Genomic DNA, 16,528 nt, shown 5'->3' with positions numbered 1-16,528 from the left:
CACCAGTCCTGTTTCACGGTGAAGGAGCGTCACTGTGCTCTTACAGTTCAGCGATCCACCTGACAGGTCACATGACCGACTAGAAAACTACAAAGTTATTGTTGATGAACCGGAACTGTTTTTTTTTTTTTTTTTTTTTTTAAGTTATCTCTCTGAGGAAAAATGTCAAATTTAGTTCCAATGTGGAACATTGTTGGTGATGTTTTTGCAGCGTTAAATGTTCTTATGCTGTTAGAACCATAGACTGTAAAAGAAGAACTGGATAAACCCTGTGTGACATCACCCATTGTAGTGCTTTTGAAGCCTTGTTTTCCTTGTATTTCACGGTGCCATGTGACAACCAGGCCTGGGAACCCGGCTGGAGCACGACCAGCTTATTTCAGTCGCATTTAGACATTTTAGCTTGGCTGACTTAGCTTATGCTAACCTGTAATGCTAATTAATATTCATTTTTATCAAATTTGTCCAAACATCCTCATTTCAAGTGTCGCTTCTCAAACGACTGGGACTTGCTGTAGCTCCGCCAGGTCGTACCAGGGTCACGGGATGATTGACAGAAAGGTCCCAGCAGAGTGCAGCCCGAAAGAGTCCTTAAACGATCTGCTGTGGTTCCAGCTCCCTCAGCTGATCCACATTTACAACGGCAGCTCTCATTTCATATCACTTTACCTGATGAGCTACAAAGGGAACAACCTTCATCCTCAGATGTTTGTCGTGGATGTGAAATTTAACCACGGAGATCAAAACTGTTTTTTGTATAAGACAGAAAATATGTTGTCTGCGGGAAAGTTGGACATTTTAACATGGAGGTCAGTGGAAATTGACTCCGTCTTGAAGCCAGACCCCAGTGGTCGCTGTAGGAACTGCAACTTTCATTTCCATGAAGTTGGAATTTTGTTGCTTGATTGGAGCAACAAAGATGGATGTCACCTTAACCGTCATTCATGACCTTTAGTTCCGGGTTGATTTCGGTTAGAGGTTACCCAGTGGGAGAAAGGAAAAGGACAGAACCTCTCCCTGTGGTGAGAGGTTTCATGCTCGTGGCTCTGTCACAACTACGTGTTGCCCGACACAACTCCCAACCCCCACCATTACACCATTGAGAGAACCTCATCATAGGAGGAGGAGGTGCAGAAGCTGAGGATCCAATGTTAGATGACTTCTGACTGATTAAACATTTCCTAAACCGACAGGTCCCAGTAGCTGGACAGTATTTGGGGAAGCATAAAAATCCCACTTTTTAAATAATTTAGGTAGTGAACCTCTGTAATGATTACATTGTGTTAATTTAGCTGATGCCCCCTCCCCTCAAACTGACAGCAATGTTTTGTAGGTTCATTCAAAATTAACCCTGTACAATAAGAAAATAAAGATTCAGCTCCATCAGTCGCTGCTGTTCGGCTTCAATGAGTAAAACTGAACCATAAAGCAATCAGCTGATGTTTTAACACTTATAAAGAGCACTTCATTAGGAGTTTGGTAATGATTGGGGATTTGTGTTAGATATTTAATTATCTGCTTCCAAGACAAAAAAAAAAATAAAAATAAATCCTTGTTTCACATTATGGATTTTTTTCCAGCTGAATTTCCAGGAAACTGACTTTATATTTTAAAGGTTTTTCAAGATGTTGCCTGTGGTGATGCAGGTGATGAGTTGTGCAGCCACGACTCTTGGAGATTCTGTTCAAGCGCTACTAAACTGATAGTGGAAAATGTGAACTTTACACAGTTCTAAACAGCTGAAATAACTTATGTTGGTTACACTAATATCTGTGTATAGTTGATGTTTTGTACTTTAAAGTTACTGTAAAGGATTTGAGGGAATAATAAAAACAAAACTTTGGGTCAAAGGTTTTGCTTCCCTGGTTGTGATTTATTTCTTGCACCAGCTTTTATATTTTGAAACAAAGTTGTTTTTTTTTTTAATGTTCTGCTGTTTAAATGTGCTCCAGACACACATTGTATAAGAACTTGACACCTGTTACGTCACACAAAAGGGTTTCTAAAGAGTCTTTTGGTGTGCTGCGATGTCAGCCAAGCATGGCTAACTTATGATGCTAGTAATTATTGTTTGTGTAAAACCACACTTCTAATCTACCATTACCAATCATATCTTTTACTTCTTGCTCCATGGAAGGCAGGTGGTTCTCTTGTGTCCAAAGTTTGTCTTCAACATCTTGGGGACAGGGTTTGCACACAAACTGTTATTTAGGGGGGGCAGTGCTTGCATATGGTCAGTTCCTCATCACACCACAATAAATTATTTCAGTGTTGATATTTAAAAAAAAAAAAAAAAACACTTTCTGAAGCTACAGATCACAACAACACCCATTTATATTTAACAAGTGTTTTATTAAGCCCAATCACAACAAAGATGACATCTTTCAGTAGTTGAGTACCAGTTTCCGACAGGCTAATTAAAAATCCAAAATAAATCCCTGATTCACAAAAACCAAACAAACGGATTACTTGGCTGCTTTAAAAAAAAAAAAAAAAAGTCGGGACCAACACGCTCCGATCCTAAAAATCCTTATTCTGTCTTTAAAAATCACCAGGTTCACGTTATCAGAAATTAAAACAATCTTTAGATCAGTGCATTTACGTTCCACACAGTCTTTTGCTGAATACCGTTTGATTGCAAAGCAACAGAAAACTTGTGCAGCTTGTAGTTCTGTGCTGGAGCCCGGAGCTCAGAGAAGCTGTGGGATGTGTTTACTTGGACTTGGCGAAGCCCACTCTGTCGTTCTCACGGTCAAACACGGTGTAGTATTGACCGATGAACACGTCTCCCAGAATCCACAGCGGCCCGGCGGGGGCGGGGATGTCCAGGCCCATGAAGCCACTCAGGCAGATGGTCTTTCCAGCCTGACTCTCCTAGAGAAGAGTATGAAGAGTCAACACGACAGGTACGTAGAAATTAAACCATACCACTCTTCCTGACGGTGATGCATGTTTAATATATGAAATGTTTTTCTTTTAGTTGATCTACTGCTCTGTATTGGTGTATGTAGGAGCTGACAGAAATTGATTATAAAAAGGGTAGGCGAATAAGCCGAGCTTCAGCCCACACCTTTTCAGTCTTGTTTATATACACAGGACTGTCTCAGAAAATTAGAATATAGTGATTTTCTGTAATGCAAAAAACGTCATACACTCTGAATTCATTACAAATCAACTGAAATATTGCAAGCCTTATTATTTTAATATTGCTGATCATGGCTTACAGCTTAAGAAAACTCAAAAATCCTATCTCAAAAAATGTGAATATTCTGGGAATCCAAATCTTAAGCTGTAAGCCATAATCAGCAATATTACATTAATAAAATGCTTGCAATATTTCAGTTGATTTGTAATGAATCCAGAATGTATGACATTTGTTTTGTTTTTATAAATTGCATTACAGAAAATAAAGAACTTTATCACAATATTCTAATTTTCTGAGACAGTCCTGTATTTTGGTCTAATGCAATATTAGCATTAACTTCACATTTATTGTCTTCTTTTCTTTTGTATTTTAATTTGGAAATGACCAAAATAAACAAAAACAAATAAAACAGGGCGGGTGTTCAGTTACTCTACGAGGCGACACCACTGCCCCCTGCTGGACAACGACGTGTCCTGCGGTCTCACCTTCAGGACGTACTGGTCTCCAGTCAGACTGTAGCTCTGTCCACCAACGTTGAAGGTGATGACGGGCAGTGAAGGGATCTTGTCGCAGCTCACCATGTACTGAAAACAAAACAGTCACGTTTCACACAAACATTTAAAAAGGTTTAAAAATAAAAGTTTAATAATAATAATGATGGTTAACGGCACCAGAACCAAGAGGACAGTTGGTTCTGGGACGTCACGGCTGCTGTGAGACCCCTTGTAAACGAGAATTGATCCACAGCAACTGTCGCAGTTTTGCATCCTGCAGAAGTGTTTTGTAAGGAACATAAGTTGCTGAGCTTCTCACCTCTCCCTGGATGAGTGGAACGGCTCCGATGGCTTTCTGCAGGGCTTTGACCTCGGCCGACGGTCCGGTGATCAGAGACGTCCCGGTGTCCACGATGGCCTCGCAGCCGCCCTTACACAGACTCAGCTGTTTGCCCACCGCCATCCTGTCACATGAGCAGGTGCAACAGGTGAGGTGCTGCGGTACCAGACAGCAGGACCTCTACGTTTAGTCATGCAGGCTGTAGATCAGACAAAGCTGCTGAACTTGGATCCAACCAAGGCGTTTCAGAGCCGGATTTACTGAAGCTCATAATTGTTGTAGTTGATGAGTCAGTGAGTGCAACCACAGCAAACATTTGGTGAAACTCAACACTTCTCTCTTCAAGGTTCAAATCATTTAAGGTGGTTAAACTCGTGTTTTTGATTTTTGGGGACAGATATTTTGGACCTCTTTTATAAAGTTTCATATTCAAATATTTAATAAACATTCAGACGTGACCACGTGTCTGGAAACTTCTATATTAGATTTAGAGTCGTTTACGTTGGTTCTGTGGTTTTGAGCCACGGATAAAAACTTCCAAAACACCAATTTAATCTTTTACGAGAAGTAAACAGAAGATTTGCTGTGACGGTTGAAGCTGCTTCAGGAGTTGCTCAATCGTTTGATTGCAGGAACTGATTAACTACAGCCTCCATGTGGTGAGATGTGGTCTTGCTGCACGCAGCAGCTCCAGGTCTGGTTTCTCACCCGTCCATGTGGATCTGCCAGTACGCCTGGCGGCTGATGTTGACGTAGTGGAAGTCTCCGGTGTAGTACTTGGGGTCGGTTCCTCCCAGCAGCAGCTCGCCGCCAGGCTCCGTGTCCGGGTTCCTGGTGCGGCAGAAAAGAAACTGAATGTGATCAACAAATCAAGTTTTTACACTGACTTTGTTTTGAATTAATATTCATATTTTTATACATTACATTTAAAAGCTACATCAATAATCAGAACGTCTGTTAGAAATAAAAAGTTAATCGGGACATTCAGAGCCAGGAAGATCTCAGGCGACACCTCGCACCCGCACCATGGACTGTTCATGCCTCTGGAAAGAGGTTCTACAGTATTCAGATCAGGACCAGCAGGTTCTGCAAAAGCTTCTTTCCTCAGGCCTTCAGACTGCAATTCCCCTCATGACAATAAGCTGCCACTAATGCGACTGCACTTTAAATCATTATGTACATCATAGTTTGTTTTTTTTTTTTAAACACATTCTTGGTCATCTTGTCTCTATTGTATTTGTTGCCATTTATTTTGGTTATCTAGTTTATCCTTTGCACGCTTTATATTGTAAATTCATATTTAACCGTCAAATTATTCTAGACATTTCTCTCCTGTATTTAAAACCATTTCTTAGATGCATTTACCAGGTAACGGCAGAAAGCCCAAAGATCCAGGTTTCAGACCCATCTGCAGCAGGATGGTTTTATTTCTGCACATTTACAGCAGTTCTTCGCTGCAAGTCTCACTGGCAGTTTGTGGTTGTTGCATCAGATACGCGGTGTCCGCCTACATCCTGTTCAAGTCGAGCAAAAACTCAATTTGTGCTGTTAACATTTATGTCCAAGAGACTTTAAGGGTGTCACTTTTGGACTCCTTCCTTGCAAAAACATTACCCACAATGCAACAGTTGCGAGTTCAGAGAGGGCACCGTTGCGTTTGTGAGAAAAGCTTCACCTGTACGTCGTCTTATCTTCTGTTTAACACAAAACTTGGAAAAAGCTTCAAAAACATGAACTCACTTTTTAAACTGAGCACCTCAGAGCTTCAGCTCGTTTTAAAATCAGGACAGAAACCAGAGTTCCTTCAAGTTAACACGGTGGTACCAACCCAACTACTTAGACAGTTAAAAAATAAATAAAAAGGGTCTGCATGGTGTGTGACAATAAACAAGGCTGTAGTTATAAAAAACAAAGCTTCAGAGATCGTAAGAGACAGAAGAGGCCGAGCCCCAACAACGGCCACAGCTGGACTCCACACAGCCCTTAAAATGCAATATTCACATCCATTTATATCCTTCATGGTTCTTGGAGGGGATCGTCCATTAGAAACAAGCATGTTAGTGTAAGTGGTCAAGTTTATGTGCATCTCAAAATTACAAAAACGAGATCTGGACCAAATTTCAGGAACAGTTGCAGCTTCTGAACATCTCTGGTTTGTTTATTGCTTAAAGTCTGAAAGAAATCCCCCTCAAACAAGTGTGTAAACAGACGATATAAACAAAACAGCTGCTGATCAGGAGGTTTCCATGGTGACTGAAATCACAACATACTGACTCAGACTGAAAAGACACTTCGTATCAGGTTGAAAACATTTAAAGAGAAACTGTAAATCCTGATAAAACCTGCATCTTTGCCACATTTTAAGGTTCCTCTGACTCATGTAGAACTATTTTATTTGTATAGCATCTAATACAACAGATGTTGTCTCTAGACACTTTCCAGAGACCCAGAACATGAACATAAACCCCCGAGCAATTATTACATAAACAATGGCAGGTAAAAACTCCCCTAGTGGAGAATTTTGATACAAATCAAATTTAGAAAAAAGGCACATCTGAGAAAAGTGTTAGTTTGGGGCACTTGAACCGTTTTTCTCCCAATTAAAGAAATTTAAATATTATAAAGTTTTTTTTATTTATTTATTTTTTTTATTTGCATTTTTTACACCCTCTCACCTGTTCAGGTAGAAGGAGAAGATGTTCTTGTCCACCTTCTTCTGGCTCATGATGTTGTCAAACACTGGGGCCACCCCGTCCACAGAGATGCGGGGGTACGCCATGCCGAGGATCCCGTCGAACTTGGCAGCGATGAAGGCAATGCCGGGCTGTTTGATGGCCTCCCCGAAAAGCTGCTTCTGGATTGAAATATCTCCAATCTGCAGGAACAGGAAACAGTTTTAATTCACAGGACAATGTTGACTTCTACATCTGTGAGAGAGACACTTACTGTGCACGTATCCTGGCTGAGGTATCCCGACAGACTGCCTGATCCATACTGGATTGCAAAGGAAGTGCCGTTCTTCACGTATGTGCTGGATTTAGCAGCGTTATATTTATGGTGAAGCACTGGAAATCAAAAAAGAGACACGGATGAGTTAGATCCGACAGAAACATTACCGGGCAGCACGTCGGAGGGGACAGGACTCACAGCAGGCGATATCCAGCAGGGAGCAGTGAACGGAAGGCACCCACAGGTTGGACGAACCGGTGTCAAACACCACAGTGAAGAGCTGAGGAGGAGTTCCCAAACCGATCTCCCCGTAGTACTGAGCCTGGTCAGAAAAAGAGTTGGGAGGAAATGTGATCCTCAGCAGAAGACACAAGTTTCACAGCAGACATTACATGCAGTCTTTCAATGACGACCCCTCACAGCTGCAGGCGTCAGCAAACCTTACGAGGTCAAACATTGACGGCCGGGTCAATAAGTCAGCTGAATTTGCTCAACTACAAAAGAAACCATTACTTCACAAATCCAGTCTTCCAGCAAACTTCCTCTCATGTGACTAAACTGCCGAGCTTGTTGCTACAACGTCAATTTTCGTTGAGTCATTCAGACTTCAGCACTTCTTCAAAAGATAGAAAAGGAAGTAGCGAGATTTATTCTGCAATCGATTCCACATTCTGAGACAGATACTTTAGGCTTCAGCTAGAGCATAGATCTAGGCCCAATCCCAATTCTCCTTCACTCGCCCTTCTTTTCTCCACTCGCACTTCTTTTCTTCCCTAAGCCCTAAAAAAGAAGGGGGAGATTTTAGGGCACTTGAGATCTAGGGCACTTGGCCCAGGTGCCTGTCCCAATTCTCCCCCTACCCCTCGTTTTCATCCCTACCCTGATCAGGAAGCCCAGAGCTAAAAGCTGTTTTAATTTCAGCTGTAGCGCTGTTAATATGGCACTTTATTAAGTTTTAATATTTTTTCAGGTATAATGGTAACCTTAAGATCCCCAACCGGGGCTCAGTTTATCCAAATAACGCCTGTTAAGAAATTTGACCCGATGTTTTCGGAGATGAGAAGAGCCGCCGGCCCCGGGGAGCAGCCTCAGCTCACAGCCCGAGAAGAGACGTCTCCGCCGGGTCAGGCTGCTCCGTCAGCCCCGGGAGAGACACTCTCTCCCGGGACGCAGCTCTGTTGAGAATCACGCCGGCTGAAATAAATCATTTAGGAATATGTTGGTTTAATAGATGAAATCTAACAGTTGTAGCTACGCCTGTTAAGAAATTTGCTCCGAAATTTAGAGATTTCTGTCTGCCGGGTCCGGAGCTTGGGTCCGCGTTAAATCGACGCAGAGCCTACGGCGTAGGTTGCGTAACCTCCGCCGTAGGATCTGCGTTGGTGTAACGCGGAACCATAAATCCCTTTATTCTGGCGTGATCTTCCGCAACTTTATCTGAAAGTGTGTAAATTACCCAGATAACAGCTGGATTACTTTGTGGTTTCTGAAGACTATTATATCAGAAACATCCAAAACAAATCTGACGAGTCACAGGATTATTTCTCTCTATTTCTCTGAGACCAGTCTGCCTGTTTGCCTTCGGTCGGCGAGTCAAATCGACGCAGAGCCTCTTTTTTTCATACCCCCTCGCTCGCCAAGTCAGCATCTGAAATCCCTCGATTTGAAGGGGCTATTCTCAGCCCCTAGCCCTCGTTATGCCCCATCCCCCTAGGTGAAAAGAGGAATTGGGACACCACTACCTTCACGGGAACGCGCAAAAGTTAGGGTTAGGGAAGAAAAGGAGGGCGAGGGGGAGTATTGGGACGCACCCCTAAACTGCTGACCATCATTGTCAACATTAGAAACCAAATGAGGTGTCAAATAAAATGAGCTTTTCAGCATCTAAACTGAACCTCCTCATTCATGGTTCAAATCTCTTCTAAAACACTGAGTTTTATCCACAGCCTCCTCGGGTTAATGTACGAGTCAGAGCCCACTGGTGGCCTTTTATTCTGAAAATTCACCAGCTTCTCCATACCAGCCTGCCTTCCTCCTAGCGCGATCTGCTATGCGTGAGCTGCAGAACATTACAGGCGGTCCAGCACTAAAGCAGACCAGCTCCACAGCGCTCTGAGACCACATCAGCTGGCTGGGCGCTACAATTTCACAGCATTTCCACACCTTGTGACACTCGAGCATAAAAATAAAAGTTGGCATATCTCCCGGGGACAGCCAACATGCATCACTGCCATCAGGACTTTAACTGTACTTCTGTTTGTGCATTACATTTACACTAATAAGAACAATCTGATGCTTATTTGCTCAAATAAACCAAAAATAACAAGTTCCTTCCCCTTCATAATCTAAATGAGGGGGAAAATCTGATTAACCAATTTGTTGAGTAAAAACAGAGAGCAAACAAAGTGTCAGCTGATGAGGATCAAGAAGCTTACAGAGCAGCGAGTCCAACCAGTAAACTCGCCGTGCATCAGCCTCTGAACGACCCTTTATCTGTATAGGATTTACTGGGGAGCCTAATTCTCCATCCTGTCCGGAGGATTTACAGGAGAGCCACAACCCACTTGGTTGAGACTCTCGTCCTGACTGCCTTTCATTTTCAGATAGAAACATTTAAGACAGTGAAGACTGAAGTGGCTGTGTTTAAGAGTGGTGCTTACATCGAGGTAGTTCTTCAGGGTTTCTGGAGTAGGTCCATTACTGGACGGGAAACCAAAGTTGTATTTAAGGGAGTGTTTGCCAGCCAGAAGCTCCTCGGTTCCTCTTCCCGAGTCGGTGAACTCACGTCTGATGGAACGGAATTTTTTTAAGGGAATTCTGGATAAGACAAAAAAGACAAGGAGGATTAGGGCGATCATTTCTGCAACACTGGATGTACGATGACAGCATGAGTCAAAGCTGAACAACAAGCCTCACTGTTCAACCCGGGGATGATAAATAATTGCTTCCTAATAAAAACATTTTTTTTAAACATTTTTCTATGCTCATTTGGATGTTGTGCAGTTTCTTCCAGTGTTTCTGGGAACCTACAGCCTCAGTTGATTTGAGAGGCCAAAACTGGAAAGTTGTTTACACATGTGAGCTCTACAAAGCTCCTGTAATACCCAGAATAAAACCTCAAATCCAGACGAGCCGAAGCGGAGAGAGAGGAAGTGGAGTAGGAATAAGACGGAGCAAGGATGAGGAAGTTTAAACCATTACTTGTCTGAATTTGTCATGGAGAACATGATGTCACTGCTGCCCAAACTGGAAGAACCATCTGGGACAGTGAGGAGTAAAGCACCATTAAGTACAGCTCCAGGAACATTTTCTGGTAGGGACACCCCCTCCAACAGGTGTTCATATATACGGACGGAGCAAGACTAACACATGGATGATTTTAAGGAGCAGACTATAATTCCTGACTCATCACTGAAACTCGTCAACACAAACCCCACAGGGCCATATTCCACCATCTTACAATCAACTAATGATAAAAGGTTACAGTATATAGTCGACGGTTAGAGGAATATTAAGAAAAAAAACAAATCCCAAGGCCATCCTCAATGCTCCGCTCTTCTCTCACAGGACAAACACATACCAAACAAGTAGCTCAAGGTTGCAGCTGTGTGGATTTCACACAAACAAAGATATTTGACACCACAGCCTTTTGTAAGACTGACCGGAGTTTCTAGCATTTGTAAATTCTGTATCAAGTCATTTGTAACTGAAACATGTGACTTGAGAGAGTTGCAACTCCTGAACGCTGAGTGCACAAACACAGACAAGATAACAAAACCGTCCCGGTATCTCAATCTGCAATCAGCAATGCAGTCTTTAGGATTTCATAAGACACTCAAACTCCTCCAAACCACGCTGCTGCAGTTCATAACAATTTAAAATTTAATTTTGGGCTTCTTATGAGTTTACTCCTGACCAAGCAACAACATTTCAACTAATGGGTTGAAATGTGTGATGCAAGTAACTATGTCCAGTTCTTATACAGTCTAGATCTCTACTCATTTACCCTTAATTTCCGTAGCTTCCAATAAGGCCGCCACAATACAGCACTAAACTAACAAAATTATAGAAACAATTCATACATATATACATATAAAAAGAACAAATAAAACATCCTTTATTCCAGTTTGGTGGGATATCAAATGTCAGCAACCATACAAGTGCAGAGCTGCTTATCTTGTTAACGACCATGAAGGAGAACTGTTGAACTGAACTACATTTATGCAAGATAAGCTGAGGAGATTTTCTCCCCATCACATATCTTGTATAAAGACTGCAACATGTTTCATTAGTGCAAACCCAATCATTTTAAAACTCTTTTCTTCCCATGATCAATGTAAGGTGAGGCTGAGGAGATTATCAAACTGTATTTTTATTGGGTTTATGAGTAATGTTATATGGACGATGCAAGAGCCATGAAAGGACCTGTCTGCAGTTTGACTGCTTTAATTATTTGGTTTAACTGTGAAGGCAGTTAATTGATTTAAAAAGCATTTGAGTTCATGAAAAAGTAACAGATTTCTAGGATTATAATGAACCCCTGTTGTGATATTTGAGCCTTGTAAATCAAAACAAAAGCACAGGTCCATTAATCATGTGCAGGTCAGTGTTTATAAAGGTCGGGCAGCTCTGCGACCAGACTGACTGTAACAGTTACTCAATCTGACCAGCAAAGTCTGGAAACAGTTTCTACTGTTCCAGATTAACTGGAGTAACTCACATGACCACAGCAGATCTAACCTGCTGTTATCCGTCTGCAGGGTTGATAAACAGTCATTTTATCACTAAAGTCTCCCCGCGGTGACCAGCCTCAGACCGACCAGTAAGTCCAGGTTGGATGCTAGTGCAGTTAGCATTGTGTTTGCTTTTCTAAACATGAACTGAATACAAAAATACCGCATTTAGTTCTAATGTTAATGTCTTACCGGACCAGCGCGTCGTTGGTCAGGGCTAGCGCCGCCAGCACACTCAGCAGCAGCAGCCTCATCGTGACAGACTCAGGGACGGGAACCAGCGATGACCGAGCAACTTCAGCTTATTGTCACAAAAACACCAGACTTTTATCAGCTGACCGCGACACGTCACCATCACGTGACCACCTCTGCGGGGTGACGTCACCGTCACGTGACCACCGGAGGCTCTGCGGGGTGACGTCACTCGTTCTCGCCTTTTCGTTTGATTTCTACTACTGTCCTTTGTTATCATTGTACTGTTTGCAAATGTTAAATAAACATTTTTTACTACTGTCCTTGCAAAATTCCACATCCACAAATCCACATTCTTACACAAAAAAACCCTCTTTTTTTACTTTTCATTGTGAATTAAATCAGTATCTGGACTCTATTAAGTTTTCTACTAATTCAAAAGCAATTAAAACCATAAATGTATGTAATTGTATTGGCTTTCTGTTATAATTTCATCCTCCCTGGCTGGTTATAATGTGTTGTGCTTTTTATTTTGTTTTTGAGTTATACTCTTTATGTTATAATTCAACGTGAAATTGCATAATGTGAAGATTTGTTATCATTGTACCGTTTGCATATGTTAAATAAATAAAAAAAAAATTCTACTACTGTCTATTTATTTTATTCCCTATTTATTTACTTACTCATCTTTATTATTATTATTATTATGATTATGATTATGACGATGGTGATGATGATGATTATTATTAATAAGACTGTTACCTTCATTATCTATATCATGACTTCTTATTCATACTAGATATATTTATAATTTACTCCATCATTGTATGTGCTGTTCCACACTATTTAATACCTTGTTGGTGTTTGTATAGCAGGATTTGCTAATAAAGTTTAAAAAAAAAAGACTACTACTGTCATTTAATAGAGGATTTTATCCAAAGCACTTACATCTGAGAGAATAACAGCGATACATCACAAAGGAGGGTCCAGCTGGATAAATGTTGATCAGACTGGTGGGAGTCCAGTTGGACACAGGTGCTGCCATGCCAATTCAGGGTTGTTTTTGTGTGTGTCCCCTTCCCCCAACACAACAGTCCCTTTATACAGGAAAACTGTGTCTTAAAAAACACCAACATCTCATCATCTTGTCATAAGTGCATGCAGTTTACTCAGTGCTGAGTCATGCAAAGTCAAGCTGGATCTTCCAACTAATTCTGATGAGCAGAGAAGTTTACTAGATGCAGAAGTGCTCCTTCAAAAGCTGAATCTTTAGCTTGCTCTTAAAAGTAGGTACGGACCCTGCACTGCAGATCAGAGAGTTTGGTAGGTGATTCCACCATCGGGGAACAATGGAGGAGAAGAGTTTGGCTACTGATTTCCGCCACGTTGTGGTGGAAGCAGCAGGCGTCTTTCACTGGCTGAGCGGAGCTGTGGAGAGGGAGAGTGTAGCTCTGGATGAAGGAGTGAAGAAAGGCAGGAGCCGTTTGGCTAATTGATGGACAATTGGTAAACCAGAAGCAGAGTGACATGAGCTCTCTTGGGCTGGTTGAAGACCAGACGTGCTGCTGCATTCTGGATCCTCTGCAGAGGTTTAACTGAACACGCAGGAAGGCCGACCAACAAGGAATTACAGTAGTCAATGTGTAACATGACCAGAGCCTGAACCAAGAGCTGTGTCGTATGTTCTGTCAGGTAGGGTCTGATTTTCCTGATGTTGTAAAGAGCAGAGAAGAAGGCCAAGCACTACCTTGTGGCCCCCCCGTTGCCAACTCATGCGATCTAGACATTTGTTTTTGCCATGATACTGTTTAGGATGAACCACAAGAGGACAGATCCTGATTAAGGAGAAGTGAATGTTATGTGTCAGCACCATTTTTGACACATAATACCAATAATAACTATAACATCAGGCAAACAAACAGCACAAAAGATCAGAGAGGGATCTTTTTTTCTTTTTTAAAAGGACCAAGTCAAGATACACATATGCTTTAGGACTACACTTTTACATGTAGGTCGTTTCACAGTAAATCAATCAATTTGTATTGATTGTTACGGAGCCCCTCTGGTGACATTTGAAAAAAATTAAATAATGCGTGGCCACGCATTAATAACTCGTGGCCATGAATTGATATCTCGTGGCCATGAATTGATATCTCGTGGCCATGAGTTGATATCTCGTGGCCAGGAGATAATCAATGCGTGGCCACGAGATAATTAATGTGTGGCCACGCATTATGTATCTCGTGCCCACGCATTATTTTACTCGTGGATGGCATTATAACCTACTGTCTGGACTTCGTGGATGCAACTTCCTTGGTGGGATGGTTATTCATCATTAATAATGGTAATTATAGTCTATTTATATTAAAGAGCAAGAGTATTGTCATGGCGAGTGTAGTAATAACATGTGACATTTGAAAAAAATAAAATAATGCGTAGCCACGCATTTATAACTCGTGGCCACGCATTAATTATCTCGTGGCCACGAGTTATTAATGCGTGGCCACGCATTATTTTATTTTTTTCAAATGTCACCAGAGGGGCTCCTTAGATTGTAAATAAAATCTATTTCAGATTCAGTTTCAGAAGACTTTATTATTGTCTAGAGGGGCATTTATTTGTTGTGGCTGCAATAGTAAAAATAAACAATGATATTTACATCCAGACCCATCACCAAGCCCCACCCGTTAGTTACTGTTGCTAATGACGACAATCAGTCAAACCAGTTGTTTACAGTTTTACATTGACTGACTGAAAACCGTTTCAAGATGTTTTAGAGTAACTTTGGACACAAAAGGACCACCATTCATTGAGAATAATTCAATTATTCAAATGAGACTTAGACATGCCATGGAGGTATATATGCAAAATCTAAATATACTGTATATCGTTTCGGCAGTTTCAATACTGTGGTTTCAGAATTCTGATTTGGTCACTACATACAGTGAAATCTCTTCACCAGACCAATTCCTAATCATTAAAAGTGTAAATAAATCATTTTATACCTTAAAGGAGATGGACAGGGGAAAAAAAATCACATTCATGAGTTTTTGAAACTTAGGTTACAACATTATACTGCAACAATTTCAGTAAAACCAATTCATTAGTCGGATCGCAGGAGTGGATGTTCGCAGGAGAAGTGAGTGGCAGCACATATTGGCATGAATTGATCCACATCCTTAATACATTGCAGATGCTCTGGTAGCTGCCCACCTTTTGACATGAATAAGTCAGAGTATTTTAATAAATATCCAAGCAGAGACATTTTCAAATTAAAAAAGGATATATAAAGAATTGGCAACGGAAACAGAAAACTGTAATTCAAATCAGAACGACTTGAAGACTGAAACTATGCCAAGGTGAAATGAAAAAAAACAACTTTATACACCAATACTAGACTAAGGCTTGATCTACAGAAAGGCAAAGAAAAAAAAAGAAGGCAAACGAGCCAAATAATAAACTAATAATAAATAAGGATACTCAATAAAGTATCTATTTATCTATCTATCTATCTAGTATTAACAATGACCACCGGGCCAGTATGCAGTACCTACTAGAAAGTCAATACTGTACTGTAGTATCTAGTATGTACTGCATACTGGCCCAGATTGGCCACTCTTGAGTATCTTATGATGACCCTTCATTAATAATAATAATAATAATAATAATAATAATAATACTAATTATAATAATAATAATAATGTAATACATCAGATCTTTAAAGAAAAAGCCAATTAAAAGTGGCTTTTCAGTTAAAAATAAGAATAATCTTTAAATTTCATCACCAGTAATTAATTTTCAGGGCTGTTTCTTGTTGTCTTTATCGTGTAAAGTTCTGTAAACATGCAAATCTCTTCTTGAACTGAAATTCCTGGCTGATATTTACTGTAAAACCTCGTTATTCAAACAGAAGCTCCTGCAATGCTGAAGACTGAACAGCGAGGGGCTGCCTCATCCCACAAACCAGACCCCACGTTCGTCCTCCGTCCCTGTGAAGACAAATCTCTCTGAAATCTCTAAAGCTTTGAAAAAAAAGCTTCCTCTTGTGCAACATTTTGTATTCAGACCCTTTACTGACAATGCAAAAATCAAAGATGACAGGATATTTAACAACACAAAGGCACTTACTAATCTCAGTTGCTGATTAGACATCTGATAAAGCACCTGATTCACAATGCTTGTGAAAAGAAATTAAAAAAAGGGAAATGAAACAGCATGACTACAAATGAAAGTCATTAAAGCATGATGGCAGCATAAAAGACTTCCTTTTCTGAGGTTTGTCATGACAGCTGCAGATGAATCCTGTTGTCACATGGTACTAGATTTTAGTACTGCTGTTTAGAAAGTAATGAGGGAAATCTAAAAATATGACAACATTCGTTGTTTTATTCACAAATATAACTCAAGTTTCATGAGTTACTTGAAGAAAAGCATTTCGGTGACTCTTCGACTGACCTACAGCTCAGCAATTTCTGGATCCTGTTCTAATGTTTTGTCACATTTATTAAGGCAATGAGACTTTGGTCATCATTATTTATCTTTTTTATACTAATATGATCACTGTCATCATCTGGCATAATGCCCTTCGGTAAATTGGACAAAAGAAGAAGTTTGATTGATGTGGAAAGGTCAAAAATAGAAAAAAGCCTTTGAAATAGGTGAACTATTGAAGCAC

At 40.7% G+C, this 16,528-nt stretch overlaps 1 protein-coding gene across 1 annotated transcript; it reads right to left on the bottom strand.

The window, feature by feature from the left end:
- Positions 1-2,331: 2,331 nt before the first annotated feature.
- ctsd (cathepsin D) lies at positions 2,332-12,012 on the bottom strand. Its single transcript, XM_061738770.1, has 9 exons — positions 11,854-12,012; positions 9,589-9,745; positions 7,127-7,250; positions 6,926-7,044; positions 6,655-6,854; positions 4,688-4,810; positions 3,959-4,103; positions 3,631-3,729; positions 2,332-2,874 (listed from the first exon to the last, which is right to left on the bottom strand). Exons 1-9 carry the CDS (start codon positions 11,913-11,915, stop codon positions 2,713-2,715), a joined length of 1,191 nt encoding a protein of 396 aa, XP_061594754.1. The 5' UTR covers positions 11,916-12,012; the 3' UTR covers positions 2,332-2,712.
- Positions 12,013-16,528: the final 4,516 nt, after the last annotated feature.

Source organism: Cololabis saira, chromosome 2 (assembly GCF_033807715.1).
Source record: "Cololabis saira isolate AMF1-May2022 chromosome 2, fColSai1.1, whole genome shotgun sequence".
Classification (NCBI taxonomy): Eukaryota; Metazoa; Chordata; class Actinopteri; order Beloniformes; family Belonidae; genus Cololabis; species Cololabis saira.
This window is presented reverse-complemented; position numbering and strand designations above follow the sequence as displayed.

Coding starts and splice junctions, on each gene's coding strand:
- ctsd (XM_061738770.1), bottom strand. CDS start 11,915: ATGAGGCTGCTGCTGCTGAGTGTGCTGGCGGCGCTAGCCCTGACCAAC. Junction 4,811..6,654: donor TTCTCCTTCTACCTGAACAG/GTGAGAGGGTGT, acceptor CTGCCGCACCAG/GAACCCGGACACGGAGCCTG. Junction 2,875..3,630: donor GAGACCAGTACGTCCTGAAG/GTGAGACCGCAG, acceptor ACTCTTCTCTAG/GAGAGTCAGGCTGGAAAGAC.